Source organism: Nylanderia fulva, unplaced genomic scaffold, assembly GCF_048542155.1.
Source record: "Nylanderia fulva isolate GAGA-0341 unplaced genomic scaffold, ASM4854215v1 Scaffold468, whole genome shotgun sequence".
NCBI classification, from domain to species: Eukaryota; Metazoa; Arthropoda; class Insecta; order Hymenoptera; family Formicidae; genus Nylanderia; species Nylanderia fulva.
The window spans coordinates 54,984-82,325 of NW_028190552.1; the positions used below are offsets into that span (position 1 = coordinate 54,984).

The 27,342-nt window shown below is 30.7% G+C and overlaps 1 protein-coding gene, 2 long non-coding RNA genes and 2 pseudogenes across 4 annotated transcripts; 2 read left to right on the top strand and 3 right to left on the bottom strand.

The window, feature by feature from the left end:
- Positions 1-1,415: 1,415 nt before the first annotated feature.
- On the top strand, positions 1,416-18,536 carry LOC146721484 (uncharacterized). The gene is made up of 2 exons (XR_014925645.1): positions 1,416-1,844; positions 18,215-18,536. It is a non-coding gene; the product is annotated as an uncharacterized LOC146721484 (long non-coding RNA).
- Positions 2,046-3,625, bottom strand: LOC146721485 (uncharacterized). The gene is given in 2 exon segments (XM_085486672.1): positions 2,046-2,416; positions 2,419-3,625. Coding segments are annotated over 2 exon segments (1,578 nt in total).
- A 109-nt stretch (positions 18,537-18,645) lies between the features above and the next one.
- LOC146721486 (uncharacterized) lies at positions 18,646-20,790 on the bottom strand (annotated as a pseudogene).
- An 809-nt stretch (positions 20,791-21,599) lies between these two features.
- On the bottom strand, positions 21,600-23,735 carry LOC146721487 (uncharacterized; annotated as a pseudogene). Its single transcript, XR_014925644.1, has 5 exons — positions 23,547-23,735; positions 22,940-23,275; positions 22,450-22,591; positions 22,150-22,325; positions 21,600-22,063 (listed from the first exon to the last, which is right to left on the bottom strand). The product of XR_014925644.1 is annotated as an uncharacterized LOC146721487 (transcript).
- Positions 23,736-23,861: 126 nt separating this feature from the next.
- Positions 23,862-27,296, top strand: LOC114930249 (uncharacterized). Its single transcript, XR_014925646.1, has 3 exons — positions 23,862-24,604; positions 24,840-26,547; positions 26,616-27,296. It is a non-coding gene; the product is annotated as an uncharacterized LOC114930249 (long non-coding RNA).
- Positions 27,297-27,342: the final 46 nt, after the last annotated feature.

Genomic DNA, 27,342 nt, shown 5'->3' on the forward strand with positions numbered 1-27,342 from the left:
AAATATCATTCAGGTTGAATATGAATTAAAAATGTATTTGATAAATAAATGAAATATTATATATATATATATATATATATATATATATATATATAATATATACAGATATGACAACCGTTATCTTGATTTTTTCCGATTATTGATGTTACATTGTATAACTCTCATTTCTTTCTCTCTGCTACATAAGTACTTATGACGTGAAAGAACTTATGAGTAACATATGATGGCTCAATTTAATCACGTAAAAAACTTGAGTTCAAATATATCAATATCAATTTTTTTCTAATATAATGGAATATAGAAAATCATAGAAATATATTTTTTATATAGGCGATAAACTTAAAAATTTGATATTGGAAATATTTTAATCATTTTACAACTACACACACTATAAATATATAAATGCAAAATAATTCCGTAAATAAATTTCAAGTAATAAATCAATTGCACACATGCACACAGCTGGTATGTAGATTTTTATTAAATTTATTTTCTGAATTATTTTACACTTATATATAGTGTTTGTAGTAAAAATATTTTCAATATATTAAAAAATTCTTAAATCGCCGAAATATATTTTTTTTATCATTTTTCTATATTTCATTATATATATATATATATATATATTATAAATATATATATATATTATATATATATTATATATATTATAATATATATATATTATATATATATTATATATATATATATATATATATATATATATATATATATTATAAAAAATTGATATTGAACTCTAATATTTACTGGATGATATACTGAACATCCTTGCATTGATTATACATTACTCAACGTTCTTTCACGTTATAAGTATTTATACAGGAGCAAATTATACAATAGCATCAATAATCAAAAAGAAATCAAGAATAATCAACATATCCCTTATATAATATATATACATATATATATATATATATATATATATATATATATATATACGCACATATGTGCATAAGCATATATAAGATTTACAAAAAGTAGTTATTAGCCTTGCTACGCTACTGCCTTCTGCTACGGAAGGCCAGAAAGCATTTTCAGGCGGCATCTCGCGTATACCGGCACGGTAGAGGAACAAGGAGAACACGTGATTATCGGTCCTTGTCTCTCTACGGTGCGTCCGCGTGAGCAATGCAATGGTGTATGTACTACAATAAACGGAATGAAATTGAACGGAATCATTCTGATTGGTTAGTCTTCTATCTAGTTTTATTTCCCTTACCGTTCCGTTTTGCTATTTCTTCCTTCATCGGGATGCACCCTTAATCTCCTTCATTCCTTTTCATTCCCATTACTTTTCTATTCTACGAATCAACGAAGACATCGTTCCCCCACTACGCGTCATTAGACAGAGAGGAGGCTACCAGGAAAGCAGGCTCTCCCTTTCCAAAGTTTCACGACGGCCGAACAAAGAAAATGTAGGGAACGCGCAGTCTATACTTAGTCTATGGTGGAAACTTGAGTGGGAGAAAGACAAATATATATTCTATCTTTATTTTCTCTGTTCCGAAACGTTTGATCATTCTTCTCAGTTTCTTACTGTTCATGGTGCAATAAACCTCGTGCAGAGTGGATAGAATGTATCCATCGTCCGTTAAGAACAATTAAAACTGCGAGTTGTTTTAATATTGTGTTTTATATATATATATATAATATTGTTCGCATTAAATAATGGCTACGATACTAAATTTGCCTCCCGAGATAACTTTCACAATTATGGAAAACGAGAATATTAGTTTGAAAGACATTGTAAATCGACGTTCCACGTGCATGAAATTTCGAGATATACCTGACGACAACACATTTTGGAAGAAAAAGTTTGGTCAAAGGTATGTTTTTATCTGTGCACTTTTTGTTATTTTAATTAATCGGTGTATCGTATAAAAAGGGATTTTACAAATAACCTGGCCAAAAATAAAATTAAAAGATTATGCAAAAAAATTGTTTTTTGAAACATTTAAAATAATATCTGAGATTTAAAAAGTTCGAAATGTAAATGTAATTTAAAAAATTTTAATTTTAATTTGTACTTAATTGTTTTTAAATAAATGACTTACATATCGCTGTCCATATAATAACTGAAAATTGTGAACAAAATTTTTTAGAAGTTCTTCTGCATATGTAACATTTGCAATATTAGTACAAAGAATTGGACTGGCTAAAATTGTTATGGCGCAATGTAATGTTAAAAAGTTTTCGTACAATTCTTTCCGTAAAAATTTTTTTAAAACTATTGGCCCTATATATAATAGAAATTGGCGAAACTCGGTAGCTTTCCATAATTTCATGAATTTTAAAGCTCTCGGTTTCCTACAAAAATCAGATGGTATGCTTTTTCTTAAATTAAGCAAATTCTCTGATATTTTTGTCACATCGTTAGCTGATAATCGTACACTGAGTGTCCACTCATCCACAAACATATCAATTTACGCATTACTCCTAAGCATACCAGATGCATATAATCGAGTACAACATTAGTTACTAAGCCTAAATGTGGAATGCGTACAAGATTAGTTTTTCCAGTTTGATAATCGAGACTGTAGGCATATCGTTGAAATAGTTCATCAGTTCTTAAGGTTTGATTTTCAACTTCATAAAAACAGACGGTATTCTCAATACGTTTTCCCTCTATAATGCATTTCGTGCAACTATCGAATCCACTGTGATATTTAACTTGTAAAACATACGCTTTTGCCGGCGCATCACAAATCAAACCTTTGATTTTAATATCGTACACGTCGTTATTATAAATAATACCACTATTTATTAACAAAATAGCTTCGTTTATAAACATTTCTAAAAATATATTTGAATCATTAGGTTTGCCTTCTCCATAGTATATGCCAATCACGTAAACTTCTTTAGAAACGGTATCGGAACACAATATTGGCCACATGCTTTTTTCCGAAGATTTAGCTATCGTTGCCCCGTCAATATTTATAAACAGATTGATGTTCTTGTCTTCTGTAAAACCTATATGTACGCGCTTTTTTATAATAGTTAAGACCACTTTTTCTAAGCCATTATGCCAATATTGTCCTTCACCCATTGGGTATAATAGTGTAAACCTAGGGGTCTTAAGAAGACATCTACAATCTTTAGGAAATATTTCAGTTGAATATTTTCTGAGAATTCGCAAAAGTGCATTGACGGAATTGGCTGATGGTTTAAATTCTTTGACCCATTCAGTGAAAGCTGATACAAATGTATCAGTAGTAACTGACTCTTCAGTTTCATTTAATTGAAAATTTAATTCGACTTCATCTTCAGATTCGTCTAACGCGTCTTCTAGTGATTCGTCATCGCTTGAAAAAGATGGATATTCGTCACTGATGATAATACTATCAATTTCATTATTAACAGAGTTTTCTACTGCCGCTAAACATTGTGTAAAATCTCTATCAGAATACATATCATCATAAAGAACAAGCTCTTGTGCATTTGGACAATTTGTGTCACTATCTTTATTTTTAGATTGCGTAAATAGTTCATCACTGGAACACAATGTTTCTTTCATAATTCTATGCAAATCGAATGCAGTTTTTTGTTGTATTAAGCGGCGATTGTGTCTATCTGAATATAAACGATCGAGTTTCCCTATTCGGTCCATATTCTATATGAAATATAATATCTTTGTAAATAATTTATCTGAAAACGATTTTCCATTGTTATTTAAGAAGTTTCAGTACTCGCGATTCATTCGAATGTGGATAAAGACAAACAAAATTTTAATAAGCAATCTTACACAATACCTTTGATTAAATTGTATTTTATAAAAAGCAACGTTTCTTTTTCAAAAAAGTAACGGTAAATTTCGACTAAAAATACGATAATTGTTATTAACAATTCCCCAAAAACAGATTTTGCGAAATAAAAATAGTGCAAATAAAAATCGATGATTTGATTTTAATATACATACGATAGTTTATTTAATTTGCGATATTTTGCAAGTTCAGAAAAAATGAATGATCGATAATATTTATAAGTTAAGAAATGTAAAATTATTTAAATTATATAAATTTTTCAATATTCATGTATGCTTTTGTAATTAATATAGTTATCGTACATTAAAATCATTGATGACATTTTCTTCATAAAATTGGTACTATTTTTAATTCAGAAAATTGTTTTTAAAGAATTGTTAATAACAATCGTATTTTTAGTTGCAATTTTCTGTTATTATTTTTTTCTGTCAGAAAGGAACATTGCTTTTTAAAATATAGAAATTAATTTATTGCATTATTTTAAGATTATTTTAAAATTTTGTTTATCTCTACATTCTATAATGAGTCGCGAATACTGAAACTCTTTGAATCACAGACATCAACGTATTTTACAGATTTATTAGGAGTGTTATTAATGATAACTTACAATTAACATCAACTAAGAATAATGAAGGAAATAGGAAGAATGAAATAGGTATTTCTCTTGCTAATAGATATAGAATCGAAGTATATTCGATATTATTGTGAAACATTTCAAAAACATCTTTCTAGTTGATTAATATTTCTCAAGTTCTAAATATATAATTGATATAAATTTTATAAAACAAATAATATTTTATTTATTTTAAAGAATTATAATATAAAAATATTTTAAAGAATATAAAGATAATAAAGATCGACTTTTTGATTTTTATTTTATAAGCACAATTTTAACTACAATGTTAATAATTCTTCAAAAAATTATAAAAATTATTACCGTTTTAAAATACCAAAAAAATTTGACTAATTTTTTAGAAATTATTCAAAAATTGATATTACATTTTTATTTTACATGTGTATAACATATTGTCACTAATATATTTTTTACTTTTCCAGATTTTCTATACCATTACCCTGAGAGAACACAAAGGTTTCTATAATATTACATTTGCAGATACGTTATGAGACTGCAAAATTTATAATCTTGATAATTTATTTTGTTTTATTTATCTTATTACACTCTTGAAAATTATAAGTTTACAATTTTTATAACAGCTGTCTGACTCAAAAGAACTCATCATTTCAGAAAACGCGATAGGAATTCTTAACAGTTGTCAAATTTTCTATAGGTTTTACATAGGTGATTCAAAACTTAATCCTACAGTTTGAAATTTTTCTGGACGATAGTTGAAGTTGATAACATGATAACCTACTGAAACATCAACAAAACACCGATGACGAATTGTGATAATTTTTTATACAATAAAAAGTAAAATGATGCTCATGACTTTAATCATTTATAAATAACTTGTATATCTAGTTTCTCCAATTAAAAAAATTTTTAATAGAATATATTAAAATATTTATGCATATATATTTTATTCTTTACTGCTTCAATCGATTGATGAATATTTGTTAATGTTTTTTGGATGTTTCATGCAATCGACATTAACTATATAATGTACAGAAAAGTCTGAAACAAAATAGAATTAGGTTCTGCATTATTTACTTAAAGCCTATATAAAGATTGACAACTGTAAAAAATTTTTATCCAGTTTTGTGAAATGACGAGTTCTCTTGGATGCACATCAGACATATCACAAAAATTGTAAACTTACATAATACATAATATCTTTAGTAGTGTAAAATGTGCAGTAAAAGATGAATAAAAAGAATTAATTACCAAGGTTAAAAATTTTTCAATCTTATTTTAACGTGTCTGCAATGTTGCAAATATAACATTATAGAAAAAACCTTTCTGTAATCAGGGTGGTAATGGTGTGGAAAATCTGGAAAAGTGGAAAACATATTAATGACAATATGTTATATACATGTAAAGTAAAAATGTTCCAGGCTGTCACAAAAATTTTAAACTATTACAAACAAAATTAAAAATTTTTCACACTTTTCTTCCGTAAGCATTAAATAAATCATTTAGAAGCTAATTCTAGTTATTAAATAAATTTTTAAGTAATACAATTATTCATAAATGATTAAAGGATGTCTTGCGCATTGTGTTCGTTAATTGTGAAATATAAATTGGCTGCAGAAAAATGTCACACATAAAAAAGACTGAGAGTTTCAATAAATGTACCTTAAAGGTACATATATTAAATAATAATATATACGTATATAGATAATAGATCTCATAATAATTTATCCAATAACATATATAAAATAGATCATTTTTATATATTATATATAATAATTCTCACATAATTTTTGAGACTGGAAATCCATGTGTGGTATTTCTATGATATATGAGAAACCTATTCCACATTAAATTTTATTTCGTCACTATTATAACATTTACATATAAAATATTGTATATATCAACGCAATCTGATATGCTAATACCTGGAAAATGAGTTTATTAATTATTTCAGAAACTGCATATTCAGAATGTAAAAAAAACTAAAAAAACTAAAAAAAAATATATATATACTTGTATTATATATATATTTATATATACATATATTGATAAAACATATACATATAGTGTAGTAATTAGTATTAATACGTAATGTTTAATAATTTTGTATGTGTAATATTTCTGTACAGTTTTAAATATATATTTCCATGTTTTCACATTAAAATAGTGTTCAAGTTTTTTCAAAAAAACAATTTTAACATATATAGCATGACAATGTTAAGTTTATTAATTAAAAGTTGTTGCAAACAATTAGACAGCAATTTTTAATTAATAAACTTAACATTGTCATGCTGTGTTATTTATTTTTTCAATATAAATTTAGATCTATTTAGATATCTTGAAGACATCTAGAAAATAGTTTCCAAGACATCTAAAATATATCTTATACATCTAAAAGATAACTATAAGACTTCTTTTAGATTTCTACACGATATCTTGCCCGCACAGCACGTAATATTGTAGCAATATTGCAGTAATGTCGCAATATTGCAGCAATATTACCATGATAGTGTGATATTGCAACATTATTGCAGTAATATTACAAGGCGACATATTGCAGAGCAGTATTGAAGCAATATTGCATCAATATTACATATATATATCCATTCCTGTCTCTAAAACCCCTTGCACAATGCCTGGCAATAACAGACAATAGGAACAGGAAATAAAAGATATTTACCAATAAGAGCAGAAAATAATATCTATTCTCTGACCTTTATGGAATATCTTTTATTTCCTGTTTCTATTGTTTGTTGCCTGACATTATGCAAGAGGCTTAATATTTAAGCTATCTAATATTAATGCTGATTTTCATTGTTTCTTTCTTCTCTTTGCATCTTTTTCATCCGATATCGCATTTTATCACCTGCATGTTGCAATCAATTCCTTATGTTTTACAATCAATGCAATGGAGCAATCAGGTGTTTTCTCTTTTGCATGAGTCCCTGTGGATAATATATACACATTTATATTAGTGAATAAATATATTGGAAAATATCCTCTATTTATATAATATTAGTATTTAAAAAATTGTTAATAATAAGTTATAATTTTATACCCGTATTCTTTCTCTCTCGCGCTGCCGCCGAATCCAGGCATGGCCCGTCTTCTCTCGCGTGCGTCTCGCGCTGTCTCTTTCTTTTCTAGTGGTTGCTCTCTCGCAATCCCTAGCGTAGCGTTCTGGCATGATAACTCTAGCAAGGAGCTATGCATGAAAGCTGGGAGAGTGCGCGTGGATGTAAAAAAGTACACCATGATATAGACATATAAGTATTTATTCGTCTTATATTTAATACATAATTATATATAAATTTTTCTTACATATTAAGAACTAAAGACTAAAGCCACCAGCTCGCAATCGACGAGTTGATGCTTGTTGAAAGCGTCGCTAGCGCGTATTACATTTGTTAATTTTCTAGCATCCGTTACAGCAGATGCTACATTTGAGAATCGCGTAAACTTGATGTCTACTGTTGCAGTTAGTCTCGTCAATCGATCAAACGTTAGCATTGCGAGAAGTTTATACTCCCGCTGCCGGGCGGCTTGTCGCGTGTCGGGTAAAACGGTAGATCAATGTGCGCGTCATGAGATGCTGCGGATACTCTAAATCTACTTAGAACATCTAGAGAACATAGCCTATAGGCGAATCGAATGCGATAGATGATATATTAAAATTCATTACATCGTCGATCCACCGAAAATCAGCATACGGCAATGGTTGACACATTGCCCATCCGTACAAATTATTTACATCAAAATACATGAGGTAAGATGAGGGTTTTGATGGGTCGTACGATTGCATGTACTTGTTATTAGCCTGTGCGTATCAACCTGAACATTGACTAAGGCCGCCGCGTATACCTCGTTTGACAAACATTACCATGTCAATGTCTGTTAATAATTCAAATTTTATATTTGTATGTTTTAACATGGCGTCCCATGTATATCCGGGGAGAGTATAATAATACGCGGGATCGAGTCCATAACTTTTTATACAACTGTCGCAAAAATTTTTAAATATGTCAGCCAATAACAAGACATCAATTTTTAAATATAAATCGCTATATTCGCCTAGCGTTCGAAGGGAGAATCGACTCCAGACGGTCTCAGCGTGCGCGTAATCACTCTCGGATACTGTGTCGCCGGTCAGGGAGCTGTAAAATGAGTCACGCGGCGGTAAACATGTGTCTTGTTATTTGTCCACGCAGTCTATGTATTCATATGGAAAGACACCTTTCCGTGTCAATAAATTAAACGTATCTGTCGATAAATTTTGAAATTACGAATGTAAAATTTTTAGTTTATCTTTATCCAAAAATGACGCTAATTTGTCAAGACTAGCACTAAGAAATTTATACGAATCGATAAAACGTAATTTAATATAATTTTTCGAATTGTCTTGCGTCAATCTAACAGTTTTCGAGAATGATATATATTTTTCCTTTGTTATTGGAAGTAATTCGATTTCCCCTTCGAACGCTGTGGCTATGTCCTCGATAATAAAATGTGCGTTGTAACCTGATAAATTGTGAAAAACTATCGGAATACAAAATGATTCTTTGTAATTTAAGTTGCAATTTGAGTGTGCGGGACCTCTGTATCGTCCGGTGAGATGGCAATGATTGCGGACGCGTGTATCGTCTTCGTCAAACGGACGTTCGCATATATGACAATGCGTCGCGCTGTGAAATTTTACCCACTCGTCAGGCGTTAAATTTACCATGGGGACATTAGTAGTTAAAATATTTTTTACACGTATTGCTAAATTTTTAAGCTGTTCGGCGAATCACGCAACGCAATCGACACTGCGGCGGGAATTATAAGTAGATAACGAACTGTCATACGAACACTGTACATAATAAGCTAGACTAAATACTTGATGTTGATAATTTTTGGCATCTTTGGTCTTTGTCAAAACACACTACAAGTCGGCGTACACCACAAACGGCAGCCGCTCCTTCCTCGTGTAGTTGTCGAAGCCGAGCCACTTGTCTTTGTCGCTCGGTAATCGGATAGCACAGTCATTCAATTTTCCGCAGTCTATCGTATGCGTCTGTAACTGGTCTTCAGAATAGAAATAATGTAGGCATCTGTAAAAATAAAAAATTATAATTTTATTTAAAATTATTTTTAACATAATTTAAGTTTAATAATATATACGTACTGATCACAGATATATTTTCTACATTTGTGGTTACTCAATTGCGAGCTTACGAGGCGAGATAAATGTTTTATCAAAACGGAATGTCCGACGCTGTTTTCGTCCTCCACATACAGCAGATTGACGTGTCTGTCTTTCTTTTTTTCTGAAAGACGTAGCGGGACGATGTTCTCGTTCTCGATGATGTACACGTTTACGGAGATGTCGTTTGCCAGTTCAAATTTTTTAATTTGATTCACAGTCACTGGAAACTCAATGTTTTGGAGATTCAGCACTGTGGTGTAATGCAGATAGGAGGATTCTCGTTCCACATGTCTTTCAGCGGGGTACAGAGCGGCCACCACTGACCACGCAAAACACGCATTGTCCGTTGATCGCACATTAACAACCGCTTTCTTTGTGACAATTTTTTGCGGTAATTTGACATGACATCCCGCGCGCATTGGATTGTACTTGTTGATATTCACAGTTAAATCTATTATCCGCGACAATGTTCAGCCGCTATCGCGTTCCTGGAACTCTTCTAGCGATGCTAGCGTGGGCTCAATAACGTGGTGCTCGTACCAATCGCGTACATCAGACGTGCAAAAGAGTTCAAAGTTTCTCGTGTTGATACTTTTATTGGCGCGTTTATCACCTGATACAAACTCACCGTTGAAAACAGTGTTCACTTTCACACTGGCGTGTCTTTGCAGCACATTTTCCACGTTCTCGACTAATTGGTCTAGATTTTAAAATGAAATCGATGTGTGATTGGAAGAAATTTTTCACTTTTCACATTTTCACTTTAGAAAAAATTACTAAATCGACCCCCAGTTGTTAGTCGTTATAATCCGAGTAAAAAAATTATTATTTTTTCATCCAATCATTAATTATAGCGCATTTAATAAATGCATTTATATTATACTGTACTAATATATCTAAAAATATATACATTCACATAATTAATTTCAATAATAATTATTACTTAGTTCTCTAGCAAGTTTCTATAGGATACGTAACATATCCTATGTATAAATTTGCTACGGAAATGGAACAAATTAATGACGGGCAGTGTACAGTAAAAAATTATTTTATAATTATAAATGTAATTAACTTTAAATTAATCTATTTTAACATATATTATATTGCATATATTACTTTATAATATAATAAGAATTTAAAATATAATAAGAATTTTATAATATAAGAATTTTTTTGACAATAAAACACAATGAATCAACTATTTCTTCACTCTATGAATTACAAATCAGATTAATCTTTGGTTACCAAATAAAAATCCATGTATTTTTTTTATACATTAATTTTAAATTAAAAATATCCGATAAAATAAGATGTCTTGCAATGTCCGATCAAATAAGATGTCTTGATATGTCTCTTCGTTCCTTTTTCCTTTTTCTATGACTATCGATCTACCTGCAAATGATATGATAAACATCCGTTTATTAACCGTTTATTCATCGACAGATCATTAATAGAAACTGAACAATATGTACATTACCTTCATTTTAATCATTTTCTTCCTCTGACATTGAATTAGAGGATCGCGAGCGCTGTTCGTTTTTATTTTCTGCGTTATTCCAGTAATTTTGTGCTTCTCTATTACGTTGCTCGTGTTCTTTTGGTTTGCGGATACTAGTACGATATCGCTGCTTTGCTGATCGTAATGCTTCTCTCGCATTAGCTTGGAATGCTGCTTTAGTAGGTTTTGAAAACTGTTGATTGTTACAAACAGCATCTATAAATAAAATATAATATATAAAGTTGTGCTACCAATAATATTACAATGGAACAATTTATATATGTTTAAATGAAAACATTATACCATATATCGCTAATATTATACGCGGATTATATAGAGGTAGTACATTTTCTTCCCGACTAAGCCATGTTAATTCCTTCGTTACGTAATCTTTTATACCTTCTTTGAAAGAAAGATTAATTGCTTCTTTTACGGTAAATCCACCCACATTTTCAAAATAACTCACCTATAAAAAATAAAAACTAAATACTATCTATCTGACTGTGCGCGCACACACAGCACACACACAACATGCACATGACAGTGTATCTAAATTCTCATACAGTTGAAGAGTTCATTAAAAAAAGTCATATCATAAATGTAGATACAAAAAATAAATATTTAAATATGAATTTAAGACAATTTGAAAATAAACTTTAATTTAATAGCGTATTTTGAAAATTAATTAAAATAAAAAATTTTTATATAAAAAAGGTATAAAAATCATTAGCCATTATTTCTAATTTTTAGAATTTTATATTTTTGTAAACTTTATAATTTTTTTAAGTGAACTTTAAAGTAGATTACTAATAAAATAAATTCTATTTAAAAGTAAAAAAATTTAATTTAATATATTTCTATAAACTAAAAATCTTCATATTTTTATTGGTTATAATTTAAGAATTGTTGTCACTTTTTAATTTTTTTATGAAGTTTCAATAAAGTAACATTGAGAATTTTGCTATAAAAATTACGGAATAATACGCTTTTTATCATTGGTAATTGAAATATTTATATTGCATAAATATTATTTTTTTTAGAGAAATGTTATATCAATTTAAATATTTTATTTCAATAAAGTTATACTTTACATAAAGTACAAAAAATTAGTACAAATCTATGTGCACACAAACATATAACAGTTATAAAGAATGTTATTTAAGTTATTTCACTTACATAATTGTTGCTATATAGAAGTGCACGTGTCTTGCATAGGAGGCCATGCTGAAGTACATTATATTTTTATATTAAAATTGATGATAAAAACTTATATTACTTTAATAAAGCTAAAAATCTTGTATGTTTAATATTATATGTACATAGTTTTTAAAATGAGTATATATATATATATATATATATATATATATGCAAATACAGTGGCGTAGCCAAGAAAAAGTTTCGGGGGGAGCTGTAGCTTTAAATTTGTTATAATTATTAACTATTAATTACGCACATGGCACATCTACATAAAATATTACCCACACTTAGCGCGACCCAGAGCCAACGACGAGGACGTGATGGGTTCTGGCTGCATGTTTTTTTTTGTTTTTTTTGTAATTTTATTTTTTTTTTGTTTTTTTTGTTATCTTATTATTTTTTTTTGTTTTTTCGGTAATTTTATTTTTTTTTGTTATTATTGTTTTATTTCTATATGTTTTTATTTTTTTTTATTTTTGTAATTTTGGTGTTATGTGCTCGCGACTTCGTGTATTTGAGTTAGTTAGTTTTAGTTAGTTTAAAACCAAAATCTATATTTCACTTAAAACAAAATCTAAATATAGAATCAGAATCTAAATATGGAATAAATGTCTTTTAGCATTAAAATTTTTAATATTTATTATTATAAGGAAATTTAAACATGAATGGTGATTAAGTTTGTAAATTGTAGTTAGTTAATGTTACTACAATCTATAATTTTATACGACGATTCTTTTTAGTTAAGAATTTATTAATTAAAATGTCATCATCGACATGTAGTTCCCGGTAAATGCTCATTAAGGCGAGACCAGTAAGTCTCGTTTGTCCAGTACTATTTCTTAAATAATTTTTTAATCTCTTTAATGTTGAGAAGCTGCGTTCAACTGTTGCTGTAGAAATGGCCAAAGTCGCTAATATTTGCAATAGTATGTGCAAATTAGGAAAAAAATTAATGTCACAGTGTCGCAATGCTTCAATGGCTGTAAAAGGAACAATTTTTTTTTCTTCTTGACTTTTACGCCATTTTGTTTGTCACATTTCCTACTCGCTCTGTATAACAGCTTCATTATTGAGAAGATCCTGTTGGTAAAATTCAAATACGGATTTCAAATCGACAAGTGCCATTTTTTTCGTCTTCTTTACAAGTATTGATGGAATCAAATTCTGTAATCCTGTAATGTGATCTCTATGTGTGACAAAACGATCGTTTAGTGACTGCAACAAATACTCTACAAAAGGAATAAAAGTAACTCGCCTATAATATTCTTCAGTTGAGTCAGAAGGAACATTTCGACGATGTCGTTGAGTACCCGCAAGTCGTGGCATAGACGGTTCAACTCCAAATAAAGCAGTTGTTGTGCAAACTTTTGAATAAATTGTAAAAAATTCATCTTCCGCATGCTCACGGATCTCAGAGATGGTCGTCGTGATTATTTCGAGTAATGCTAGAGCACTGCACAAATCAATATCGACCGATTGCAAATTTTTTGATAATGTATGAGTTAAGCTTAGCATACGTTGTGCAACAAAAAGAGCAATTAGAAAAGAAAAATTACACAGTGAATGATGCAGTTGCTGGGCTTTTCCGGAATCCGCTCCTTTAGCTTCAATTAAATCCTCAAGAGCCTGAATCGTTTCAGTGATAGATTCACAGAATAGTTACACAGCGTCGTGCCTTTCCACCCATCTAGTTTCACAGTACTTCTTCAAATTAGTTGACGCCGAATCTGAGCTTTCTAATTTGCGTGATAAAATCGCAGTTCGGCGAGCTGATACACGAAAAAATGTACAAACTTCAGAGATAACACCAAACGCATTTCGTACCGAATCAACATTACAAGCATCACTTAGACATAAATTTAGACAATGTGAAACACAATGGGTATAAACTGCTTTAGGAAACTCTTTTTGAATAACTGCCTGCACGCCGTTAAAGACACCTCTCATTGCAGCAGCTCCATCGTACCCTTGTGACCACAAAGGTTTTGCAAGTCTAAACCAAGATTCTGCAATTGATCTTTAATAGTTTTCGCTAATCCAGCTCCAGTTACATCGCAGACAGGAACAAATGCAAGAAAATCTTCACGTACAACATACAATTCCAAGTCTACGTAACGAATGCACAAAGAGAATTGTTCAATGCGACTAATGTCCGTAGTTACATCTGCGAGAACAGTAAAGAACCGCGACTTAGTAGCTCGTTTAACGATTTGTAAAGTAATTTTAAGGCCAATCAATTGTATAATTTCATTTTGTATGTCTGGGCTGGTATACATAGCATTGTGATTTGAATTTAACAAATGTTCTTTTAGTATCTCATCACCGCTTTGAACGCGAAATCTTAATAGAGCACGAAAATTGCCATCGTTGTGTGTTGGTTCTTTTAAAATTACACGGCCACTGTCAATATGTCCTCTAAGAGCTAATTCTTGTCGACCGCAAAATTTGAGTGTCTGAATAATTATTTTTAACTTCTTTATGTTTTCTTCGATTTCTTTCTTTTTATTTTTATTAATTTGCGAACATACGTCCAGAATTTTCGAATCAAACACCGATAAAAAACTTTCTGCTGAAATACACGCATCTTTGTGGTAATTGTGTTTGGCGTGGTTGGCAAAACTCAGTTATGCGCATTGTAACTATTGTTTGAGGGATCCTCGACAACTTGTTTTAAGTCGTCAATGTCTTGTGAGATAACATCAGTAATCATTTCAGTTTTTCTTTTGTACGTTTCTTTTCCCGCTGATCTTCTATTATCTTCGTTTTCCGATGATGTGGTTTGGTATTTAGCCGGTTTTTTAGCATTCCTTTTTAAACGGTCCATTTTTTAACTAAAAATAGTACATACAAATATTAATTGTTAAAGAAAAGTACATATAACTAAAGTTGAGAAAATTAAATGTTATCTTTTTTTATGTATTTGGAGAATATTTGCTATTTCTAATATTGCACTGTTAATATAAAACTATCTTAAAATGGTTTTCAATGAACATCAGCTGTGCAATTCAAGATCGTGAATCGCAGTGTTGTGCGTGGTAATGAGTGCGAGTGTTTTTAAAAAAATACAGTCAACGATTTAACGCAGAACAAAGAATAGAAAGTATATTTTCCACAAGATATGTACATATCAAGAGACACGGTAGTGTCTCGCGACCAGTTAAGGGCGTAGCGGAGACACCGTGTATCTTAACGCGAGTCGGACATTTGAGTCTTTATAATATTTCCAATCCTCAATAATGGCTAAAGCAATCGAGTTTATACTAGACTTAATCGATAGATTGAGTTCGAATTATATAATAAAAGTGTCTTTATTTCTGCTCTACGTGATTTGTAAGCAGAGATATATAAATGCAAAGTCGAAATATGAAAAATTTCTATTAAGAAACGTCCCCGTCATCATTATAAAAAAAGGCGACCAGTTAAGGGCACGCCATTAACAAAAATTATCCATTGCAAACCCATGTAGAATCCTATCCTATTGCAAACCCATGTAGAATCCTATGAAAAATTAATCATTGCAAACCCATGTAGAATCCTAGGCAAAATTAACCATTGCAAACCCATGTAGAATCGTACCCATTGCAAACCTATGTAGAATCCTATGAAAAATTAACCATTGCAAACTCATGTAGAATCCTATGAAAAATTAACCATTGCAAACCCATGTAGAATTGTATTAAAAATTATCCATTGCAAACTTATGTAGAATCCTACATTGCAAACCCATGTACAATAGAATTGTATGAAAAATTATCGATTATAAACCCATGTACAATCGTAACAAAAGTAATGAAATAAAAAAAAAATTGCGCCAAGTGAAAATAGAAACTTGTACCAGTGGAAAATTAAAGTTGCAGACATATATAGAGTCGTATAATGAATCAGTAAAAATTTAAATTTGCAAATGTAGAATCGTACCATAAAAAAACTTATCTTTTAAAAAAAAAGATAAACAAGATGCCAAGTCCATGCGCCATGTGAAAAAGAAATAAAAAAATTTTAGTTAAAAAAACTGGGAGCGCTGCTAAATAATATTCTAACAATATTAAAATTAAATTGTTACTTTTAAACTCATTACAGTTAAAATATGTTTTGTGTTTAAATTAATTAATGTTACTTTAAGGTGCATTATAATTTTAAAACTTAGCAGCGCGCCCAGTTTTTTTAACTAAAATTTTTTTATTTCTTTTTCACATGGCGCATGGACTTGGCATCTTGTTTATCTTTTTTTTAAAAGATAAGTTTTTTTATGGTACGATTCTACATTTGCAAATTTAAATTTTTACTGATTCATTATACGACTCTATATATGTCTGCAACTTCATTTTTCCACTGGTACAAGTTTCTACTTTCACTTGGCGCAATTTTTTTTTATTTTATTACTTTTGTTACGATTGTACATGGGTTTATAATCGATAATTTTTCATACAATTCTATTGTACATGGGTTTGCAATGTAGGATTCTACATAAGTTTGCAATGGATAATTTTTAATACAATTCTACATGGGTTTGCAATGGTTAATTTTTCATAGGATTCTACATGAGTTTGCAATGGTTAATTTTTCATAGGATTCTACATAGGTTTGCAATGGGTACGATTCTACATGGGTTTGCAATGGTTAATTTTGCCTAGGATTCTACATGGGTTTGCAATGATTAATTTTTCATAGGATTCTACATGGGTTTGCAATGGATAATTTTTGTTAATGGCGTGCCCTTAACTGGTCGCCTTTTTTTACCTTTTTTTAAAGGTGAGTTTTTAGTCATACAGAACGGCGGCGGCAATTCCGATCGCGGTGCGAAAAGACGTGGTAATTAATTACAGCGGCGAAACTTTTATTTTTACTCAATTTAATCTTATTAGACGTAACTACAATTCCAAAAAACCTGCCAAATTTTAAAAGATATTAATTTTAAAAACAATGATTTTGTACTAATATTCTGTTCAAAATATTAAAAACATGAAATATAAAAAGAGAAACAATTTGAATAATATAGAGAAATTAATGTTATTTAATATAAAATTTTGTAAAATTATTTTTTAACAGTTTTATTTATTTTATGATTAAATGATATATTTATATATTATATGTAATTGCATTCTTTTATTTTATATAAAGAGTAACTCACACAATAAAAAACATTTATGTATTTTAAGTAATTAAAAGAATTCCTGTACAAAATTAAATACTTGCTAGGATTAAGAAATAACCGATATGCACAACTGGAAAATATTATATAATGATAAATATATGCATTTTATTTAAGGGGTTATAACACCTTTGAGGGTCAAAAAAATTCAAAATTTTTTTTTTTTGCTTAAATGATACTTTGGAATGTATAGAATATAATTTTATTCATCTAGAGTCGGTCTGGAACTTTTTCATGTACGAAATAGCCATGTTTGTACGCGGCGCCATAGCGCGCGGAGAGAACCTGGGAGCGCTCTCTGAGTTCTGCCTTTCTACTTCAACTATCGAGTAGTTGAGAATTTAGTATAATATTGTAGATGTCTCTTGTGACCATTTCAACAGAAAACAGTATATTCCTATCATATAATACTTTATTTTATGCCAGAATCGCATTGCAGATTAACGGTGAGCTCCTAATAATTACAAGTTTTCTCGTTGCAAAACTTTAAATGCGATTTCTGTAAAACACCATTTTTCAAATCGGTGGCCAGCTTAGCTCCCACAATTTACATCGGATTAACTTGAAACAAAGCTTATTCTGCGCTAAATTAAATTGTTTATCGAGGTACGTAGCCGTTTTTTAATAGAATTGTTAGTTTTTTTTTGGGAACCAATTTTATAAACGATTTTCAGTGAAAATTTTTATACTTTTTTTTCAAATTAGTGTAAATTCCACAAAAATTAATATTTTTCAAAAATCCTACGTACCTCGATGGAAAATTTATCAGAGAATATGAAAAACTTTTCATTTTTGTTCTATGTCATACCAGTAAGCCGGAATCCTGGGCACCGATTGGACCGGAATAGCGCAAAGGGTCATCTTTGGCGCCATCTACAGGATATTCTTCAAAGATTTTTTTAATTTAAAAAATAATTTTTATAACTAGAAACTATAATAAAATCAACCCTCAAACCCGTTTTTTGATTACTCTATTCCTTAGATGTGAAAAAAATTAATGAAAAAGAGGAAAAATTTCTTACGCAAAGGTGTTATAACCCCTTAAATACATTAAAAAAAAGCATTTAAAATAAGTATGCAGTAAATTTTACTCATTATGTATAATAGCAGCAATTATATATTTTTCACTTTGAGGGTGATTTTCTTCATCACTACTGTTCTCTATAGATGTGCAATCCCAAAAAGGCATTTTGTAACATTTTATACGAACTTCATTAATACGAATAAAAGAAACATCATTACTCATTGAGGAACATTTAAAAATTTGCAAAGCTGAAGATGTAATACCGACATCATAAAATTTGTCTATATCTAAAAAATTTTTTACTGCCAGGTAATATAAATTTTCTGTCATAAATATATTAATAACGATGCAAACAGATCCATTATGCAAAATACAACAGTTATGACGTATGTCTAAAGTAAGTAAGATTTCATTAAATCTGATCTTACGATACTGAACACAATTTGAAGTAAGATTACATGGAAGAGGACCTGCATTATGCTTCATAGATGCATGAATAGAAGACTCTGTCTTATGCGGTTTAGTTGTGCCATGATTTTTTATCTCTGCAAATCTATTAGACATTTGTTGGAGAGGCAGACCAGGTTTTCCTACAATATTTTCTAAAAATTTTCATATTATTTTTATATGGGAATGCAGAAAATGTATCAAGAGGACCTAATTGTTGCACATCATTGGCAAGGTGAAGAAGACCATGAATATTATACGAATAAAATGTTGGACCATAAAAATTGACGCATCTATCCACAAATTTTTTTAATGCAAGATCTGCAAAATTTAAATAAGTCTTTGACAATGATGGAAAAACTAAAATCTTAATGGCAGCATGTAAGAATAAAAAATGCATGTACATATGTTTATCAAAAATACCATAGGTTACTACTGGACCTGTATACAGAAGAAATTGACGAAATTCCGTGGCTTTAAATTTTGTGCACATATTAAGTGATTTGGGACGCCTTGCAAAATCGGATGGACAATATGCTGCAAGTGTTTCTAACCGTGAAGATATAATTGAGATACATCTTGCAGGTAACTTTGAAAACTGTGAGTACTTTCCGCATACCCAAGCAGATAACAATTTTTTCATAACTCCAAGACAAACCAAATGCATATAATCAAAAGGCACTTGCGAAACCATTCCTATAGGTAACATTGATAGTGGACTTGTACCATCTTTATGATGATCTTCATCTAAACCTCTTACATATTCCTCATCAGTCCGCAAGGAATGATCAATACCACAGAAAATGTAACGCCCTTTACATCGTATTTCAGAAATTTTACATTTAGAACATGGTTGACAAGATACGTGACTTTTATGATTAAAAATAAAAGCACGAGCTGGTGCATCAGCTATAAAACACCTAAGACGTATAGGTAATTTGTTTCCTTTAATAATTATCCCTTCATTTGCCAATATTTTTTTAATATCTACAATAAATTTCTCAAAAAATAAATTTGGATTGTATGGTTTTGCACAGGGTTGGGAAAGTTACTTTATAAAAGTAATTAGTTACAGTTACAGTTTTTTTCATTAAAAAGTAACTAGTTACAGTTAAAAGTTACCAATCCTGAAAAGTAACGCGTTACAGTTACAGTTACTTAAAAAGTAACGAGTCGTTACTTTGTAGTTACTTTCTTGCGATGAAAATAAAATATCAGATCTATACTTAATAAAAGAAATTTAAAGGTAAAAGAATGAAATCATATACATATAAATATGTTCTCTAAATACATTTTTATTATATATAGTTATTTATTATAATTATACATTATTACTTATTATAAGAATTAAAATTATAAAAGTCTTTAACGTTTCGAGAGCATTATAGAGTTTCTATTTATATTGTATATACACATAGTATATAATGAAGCTATAATGATCTCTTTCTTTTCACAAATTAATTTTTTCATCATTCCGAGAATATTTACTTCTTATGTGAAAATCTTATATTTTGCCGATATCGAAATGCCGCAAGTCGATTTATAAAGCATCAAAACGAGATCACAAGAAAACTGAAATCGTTATCGTGGTCCCAGATTTTTAGGCTGACCTAGGACGACAGATATGAGAGATATATCTAGCTACAGACGTTATAATATCGATATTGAGAAATCGGAAAATCGTAGCCCCGGCGAAATATTTAAGTAACTACACTAGAAAACAGCTCTTTCTTTGTTTAGTATCCTTCTTTTATATTGTCTCGTCAAAGTAAACAGAAACGCACAATATTTTACGTTGCTTTGGATTATTGAGATTACCTACAAAATCTCATAATAAATTTAACTCCCTTAATTATATCCGCTTTTAAATAACTTCCTTTTTTCTCATGCTTTATAATTTTATACGCCTACGTCATTTAATATCAGATAGCCTTAGTAAAAAGAATTGCAGATTTTCTAAATAAACTAAAATAAAATTATAATGTATTCTTTCTAATTCATAAAAATTACAGCTTTCTTTACAAATTCCACTCATATAAAAGCAATACAATTTTATACGTACTTTTTTTAGCATTTTATATGAAAATTATTTACTCATTCAAACTTTAAATTTTTACGATCATTTTTTAATATATACAGGGTGTCCCAAAGCACCCTTAACAACGCTCGTGAGGTGATAGAGGAGATCAAGATGAACAAAAAAGTCTTATACCATTTTGCGATATTTGCAATTATAAGCGAAATATTTAATGTTAAATTCAGGCAAATAAGAGCCCGCTAAGGGCTCTTATTTAACTTTAAATAACTTAATTCGTTATAACGGGTACACTGGGCCGTGTTATAGTTTGAGCGGCTCGAGCGCTTTCCTTAGCGGGCTCTTATTTGCCTGACTTTAACATTAAATATTTCGCTTATAATTGCAAATATCGCAAAATGGTATAAGACTTTTTTGTTCATCTCTATCTCCTCTATCACCTCACGAGTGTTGTTAAGGGTGCTTTAGGACACCCTGTATAAATTCATATCTTGACACTTTTTTTTATTATAATTCTTGTTAATATAAATTGATACAATGGATCTGTTTTTTGTTCCTGAACTGCTGCACTAGTTCAGAGGTTATCTTTTTTGCTCGACATTGGAAAGAAAAGGACAACCTCTGAACTAGTGCAGCAGTTCAGGAACAAAAAACAGACCCAATATGTTATAATTTATTAACGATTTAATATTTAAAATTTTAATAAAAATTTTTATTAATTTTTAAGAGGATTTGATACTCAATTGTGTCATCGTTGAGATGTGCTCTTTGAGGCGTTAATACTAAACCACCAACGCTAAACATTCGTTCCACAGATGCACTGCTCGGAAGTGCCGTATTATATTTAATAAAAAGTTTTTTAATTGTAATGTAATCTTTTAATATATTAACATTGCAATTACTTGATTTCAAGAATCGGTACAGTTCTTCTTGTGTAGACTCGACTTCTTTTGTTTGCTGGTCAAAAGCAAAAAAGTCATCGTTGTTGAGATTTTCATCGTTTGGAGAACTCTCAGTGGAACGAATTCCTAATAGGTCTTCTAAATAAGTTTTAGCGAGTTTTTTTTCTTCTCCATGTATCCAATTTAATTTAAATTTGCGATGCAAACAACTTGCAATAATAAGTTCTTTTTTTTTCAAACAATGCGGAAAATCTAAAATTATACAGTCAGAAGTCAGAATCAATGAATATTGTTTTTTAAAAATAATAAATAACATGTTCATTAAAATAACAAATTACTTTTTATTTAAACCTTGTTGAAGAGCTGCGATTAATGATTGGCAATGCGTAATTTCATTTTTATTAAGTTTCTCTAATTTTTCTTTTAATGTTTTTAAGATCGGTAATAAGTATCCCATATACATCCCTTTCTCGCTTTGCAATATATCTAAAGATTGTGCTAAAGGTTTCATTACCTAAACGAAATAAAACGAGAAAAAGATACACGTTATTAGTTATTAAATACATATTACAATCTTTATATATACATATTTATATATTTATGTTTCATATTAACAACTTATAAATTTATCTAAATACCTGACAATATTCTTCTATGAATTTCATTTCATTTTCAGTCAATCTTTGCAAATTACAATGATCAAGGCATTGATTGATTTGGTCGGGATCATTTTTTAAAAATGTTGCTAGTTGCATTACAGAATCAAAAGTAGAGTTCCATCTACCAAAATAAAAAAAGATGAAGGTATATTAGAAACTTATAATTTGAAAAAATATTTATATATACTCATATGCAGAATTAAATGAAAACATGATTAAAATTAAAAAACAGTAAATATGCAATTTATTTAGTTATAAAATTGAAGACAGTTGTAATGTTTTTTACTATTGTGTCGAGAGAATATCTATGGAAAAATAATATTGATATAGTAATCACTGCGTGACTTGTACATAAACATTGCGAATATTATTTTTAGACACTGATAAAAATCATTAGGTACATCTATTATCATTCTAAGATCAAATAAGTTTCATATTTACAATCTAACGCAATAATAAATTTTTTTACCTGGTAATAACAGGAGTTTTTAAATAGACACTTAAAATTTCTTTTATTTTGTCAGATATTTGTGTAGATTGATTTTGTTTACTCCATAATTTGGTTAATTTAGCAAATGTCAATCTGTATAGTTTTTTATATGAAACATCATTGTCTAGAGCTTTCTCGGAATCTTTTACAGCGACAAGATTTAAACTGTGACTCACACATCTATGATGTGATGGAAGAATAAGCGAATCTTCTGCATCCATATCTTCTATATCATCTTTAATTAAAAGATCACTTAAATCGTGAAATTCTATAGCAGTAGATGTTTCATCTTCGTCCTCGTCTTTTACAAAATTCCTAAAAAATATTTAAAAATTTTACTCATGAATTATATTAAAATATTTTATATGTCAATTATGTTTTGTTAATTATATTTTTTATTTTTATTATACTTTAATTATATATATGCTATTATACCTTAATTTTAATTGTTTTAGTTAATTTTTTGTATTATATGTAATAAGATAAAAGGAGTATGTAAGCGAGATGAAGAATGCCACATTCGTTTGAATATCCAAAATTAAAATATAAAATGTAAAAAATATACACAATATACTTTGAAACAAACTCTTATTGAAAAGCTTTAACAAAGTTGGATCCACTATCGGTAGTTATATAACACACTTTATTTTGGATATGATACTCGAAAAAGACTGAGTTAATTGCTCGAGCTAAAACATCGTATGTATGTCTGCCTTTCATCCTACGGCAAGCCAATGCAGCTGATTCTCTCTCGAAAGTTACGGGATTCACCCAATGAATAGTTATGCCTAAATAACTCCTATAAATTTAGATTTTAATTTATAAAATTTGAAAAAATTACAATAAAAAATATAAATATAAAGTAATATTACTAGCCTTTTGTTTTGCTCCACAAATCTGCGGTAGTTGCAACTACTTCTACTTCTGTCAATTTTTTTTCAAGAGCAGTCTTCATTTTATGATATGTTTCACAAATTTTGTTTCCACAGGACGTAACAAAAGAATATTATATTATTTTTATAATAAATATCCATAAGGGAATGAATATCTGTTATCGATAAATCTACGTTTCACCAATACTAGTGCGCATATTTTCGTCTCGTCTTGTGTTACAATTTCATGAAACGCAGTATGGCGAATGGCATTAAAACGCAGATTTATCGTTGTCTCATTTTTTTTGTTATCTTCGTTTTTTCGTGTTTTTTCTTGCGCTAATAGTAATTTTTTAATACTATTAAAATTAACACACCGCGAGTTCTCGTAATTGAGAGTTATACTTTTAACTTTACAAGTTTCGTGTATAGCTCTGTCGGGTGTTCGTAATGTAGGCGTAAAATTTTGGGCCACCGGACACGAATTCTTCGATGTAACTATCACGACCGTAGCTCTCGAGTTGATCGGTAATATTGCCTAGAAAATTACCAGTGCGCGGTTCATATTTATTTGGTTTACCAGTGCTCACATAAATGCATGAATCGGTATCGTGATATAATACACGACGATCTAAATGCTCCAGATATTTATACAATTTTAGTCGCGCCTGTGCAGTCGTGTATGCGGCTATCACGACATTGGTTATTGGTGAGGATACGACAGCCTCATGTCGCAATCGCCACGAAACATACATTACCTCGTCGTTTACAGGTGATTTATCAGTTATCTCGTGCTCGGGACTTGTTAGTGTTAGAGGGACATGTTTGTCGTACTCGGTGATTTCCGTCGCTATTCGGAAGAATCCGGTAGATAAGAAGACATGCGTGCGCACTTTGCGTTTATTATATACTCTCGCAGTCGTAGATCTTGGTCGATTAAGATAAGACACTCTTACTAAATAAAAGTTATTATTAACAGAAAATATTTTTGTTGATCCTTGTAACAGGTTATGGGACCAGGACCCTTTACCTGCAACGTAAATTGTCTGAAAAAGTATCGATCGAAAAAATTCCGCGAAGAAATATCAGGAATTTTTGGTACACGTGGTATCGCCATTCTTGTACGGTGAACTTTGTTTCTGAACGTGTGCTGGACTGTCACACGGTGAATATGGCGGAAGAGATTTCTACAAAACATGTAACAAAACTGGATGGAAAGAACTTTCAAACCTGAAAGTTCCAAATCCAGGTATTTGTTATATTTGGTATTCACGATATAGCAATAAGTCGGACACCAATGCCAGTGGGTGCGGCCTCAGCAGCGGCAAAGATATGGATTAAAGATAATGCAAAAGGAATGTTCCTCATCTCGTCATCGGTGGAATCCGCTTAGCTCGAGTGTCTTCTGACCTGCACAACAGCCGCAGAAATGTGAACGAAACTAAGCTCTATTCATAAAAAGTCGGAAACAAATAAATTAATTTTAACGCAGAGATTTCATGAGTATCGGATGGAGACCAGTGACTTGGTCGTGCAACACGTGGCCAAAGTGCAAAATATGGTCACACAATTACGTGATGTGGGTGAAATTATTCGGATGTCGCCGTGATGGCGAAGATTCTGGCAAGTTTGCCCCCGAAATACAACGTTCTCAAGACTGCATGGGACAGCGTGGAGCTAAGAAACCAGACGATCATCAACTTGCAAGAAAGGCTTATCAAGAAAGAGAGTCGGCTAATGGCTGAAGATAAGGCCACCAATGCCTTGGCTACCATGTCTCTCGAAAGGAAACAAAAATCACAAAGATATATAAAAAACTGCCTAAACGATAACTAGTCAACTCAGAAAAATAAAACTGATGTGGAATGCTACTATTGCAAGAAAAAGGGATATTTCGCATGATAACAATAAGTATGGTGGTAACATCGCGCAACGAGGTGGGAGAAAATTAAACTAAAAAGCTAATGGACATGAATATGAAAAACAGCTGGATTACCGACAGCGGGGCTTCACGTCATATTACCCATCGTCGAGACTGGTTTAATGAGTTTTACCCTAGCAGCGGAGAATCAGTATTGCTAGGTAACAATGGAGTTTGCGAGGTGCTTGGCTCTGGAACAATCTTTATTGATAAACTGGTCGGTGATACGTGGTGTGAATCGCGAATTGATAACGTCCTTTATGTACCGAAGTTATGCAAAAATTTATTTTTGGTCGGTATGTGCACATCAAAAGAGTTCGAAGTACTCTTCAAAGGACAGTGTCAATTTTACGCGAGGGTGCTGTATTCGGCGTATAAGGCGTGAAATAAAAGAACGACATTTATCGAATGTTTTTCCGCGTAAAAATGAAATAGGAATCCGATGAAATCAATGTAGCAACTAATAACCTGAAATTATGGCATGAACGTATGGGACATGTCAATAAGGATACACTGAGGCAAATGGCAAAAAACGGAGCTGTACAAGGTATGAAAATAACAGATCTAAAAAATTTCGTCTGCAAAGCATGTCAGATAGGCAAGTCACATCGACTCAGTTTTAAGCCAAATGTAAACAAGATAGATAAACAACCTAGGGAATATTTTCATTCAGATGTAGTTGGACCATTCTCAAAGGAATCACTTGGAGGAGCAAGATTCTTTATAAATTTGAAGGATGAACGTTCAGGTTTTTGACACATATACGTCATGAAACATAAGTCAGACGTGCCTAGGTATTTATACAATTCGAGAGACTAATTTCAAACAAATTTTAATTAATTAATGAAAATACTCCGCATAGATAATGGGAGAAAATACGTCAACAGAGCAATGCTAAAGTATATGGTATCCTGAAGAATCTGTTTGGAGACGATAGCACCCCACACGCCGGAACAAAATGGCAAGGCAGAAAGAGATAACATCATAGAAAGCGCACGAACAATGATCCATGCGAAGAACCAACCATTATCACTTTGGGCAGAAATAGTCAGTATAGCAGTTCATGTTTTCAAACCGGGACTACTCGAGTATTGATGTGAGTACTACACCTTATGAAATGTGGATAGGAAAGAAACCTAATCTTATCTACGAGTTTTTGGATCTGCAGCCTACGTAAATACATTTAGAAAAGCAGTTTCGGAAGAAATTGCAAAAGTGAAGAAAATGCTACTAGTAGGATATCAGGCAGAATCCTCAAATTATCGCTTATATGATCCTAAAACTAAACGTGTACCAGTTTCTAGAAATGTCGTATTTAATGAAACGCTTTCATGTAAAAACATTTACCTGAAGATCATGTAACGATCACGATCATTAGGTGATGTAAAAACATCACTTAATGATCGTGAACTGAGGATCTTGGCAAATAATTAAGGAGCAGAAATTCAACGAGACGAGTCAGAAGCAAACAGAGAACCGGAAGAAGCAGAAGAAGAAATACCAGAAGTTGCGCAGTAAGAAGAAAGAATTCAGCCTCAAGACAAGGAGCTTCGAATAATAATCTCTTCGAGATCGAAATACAATCCGTC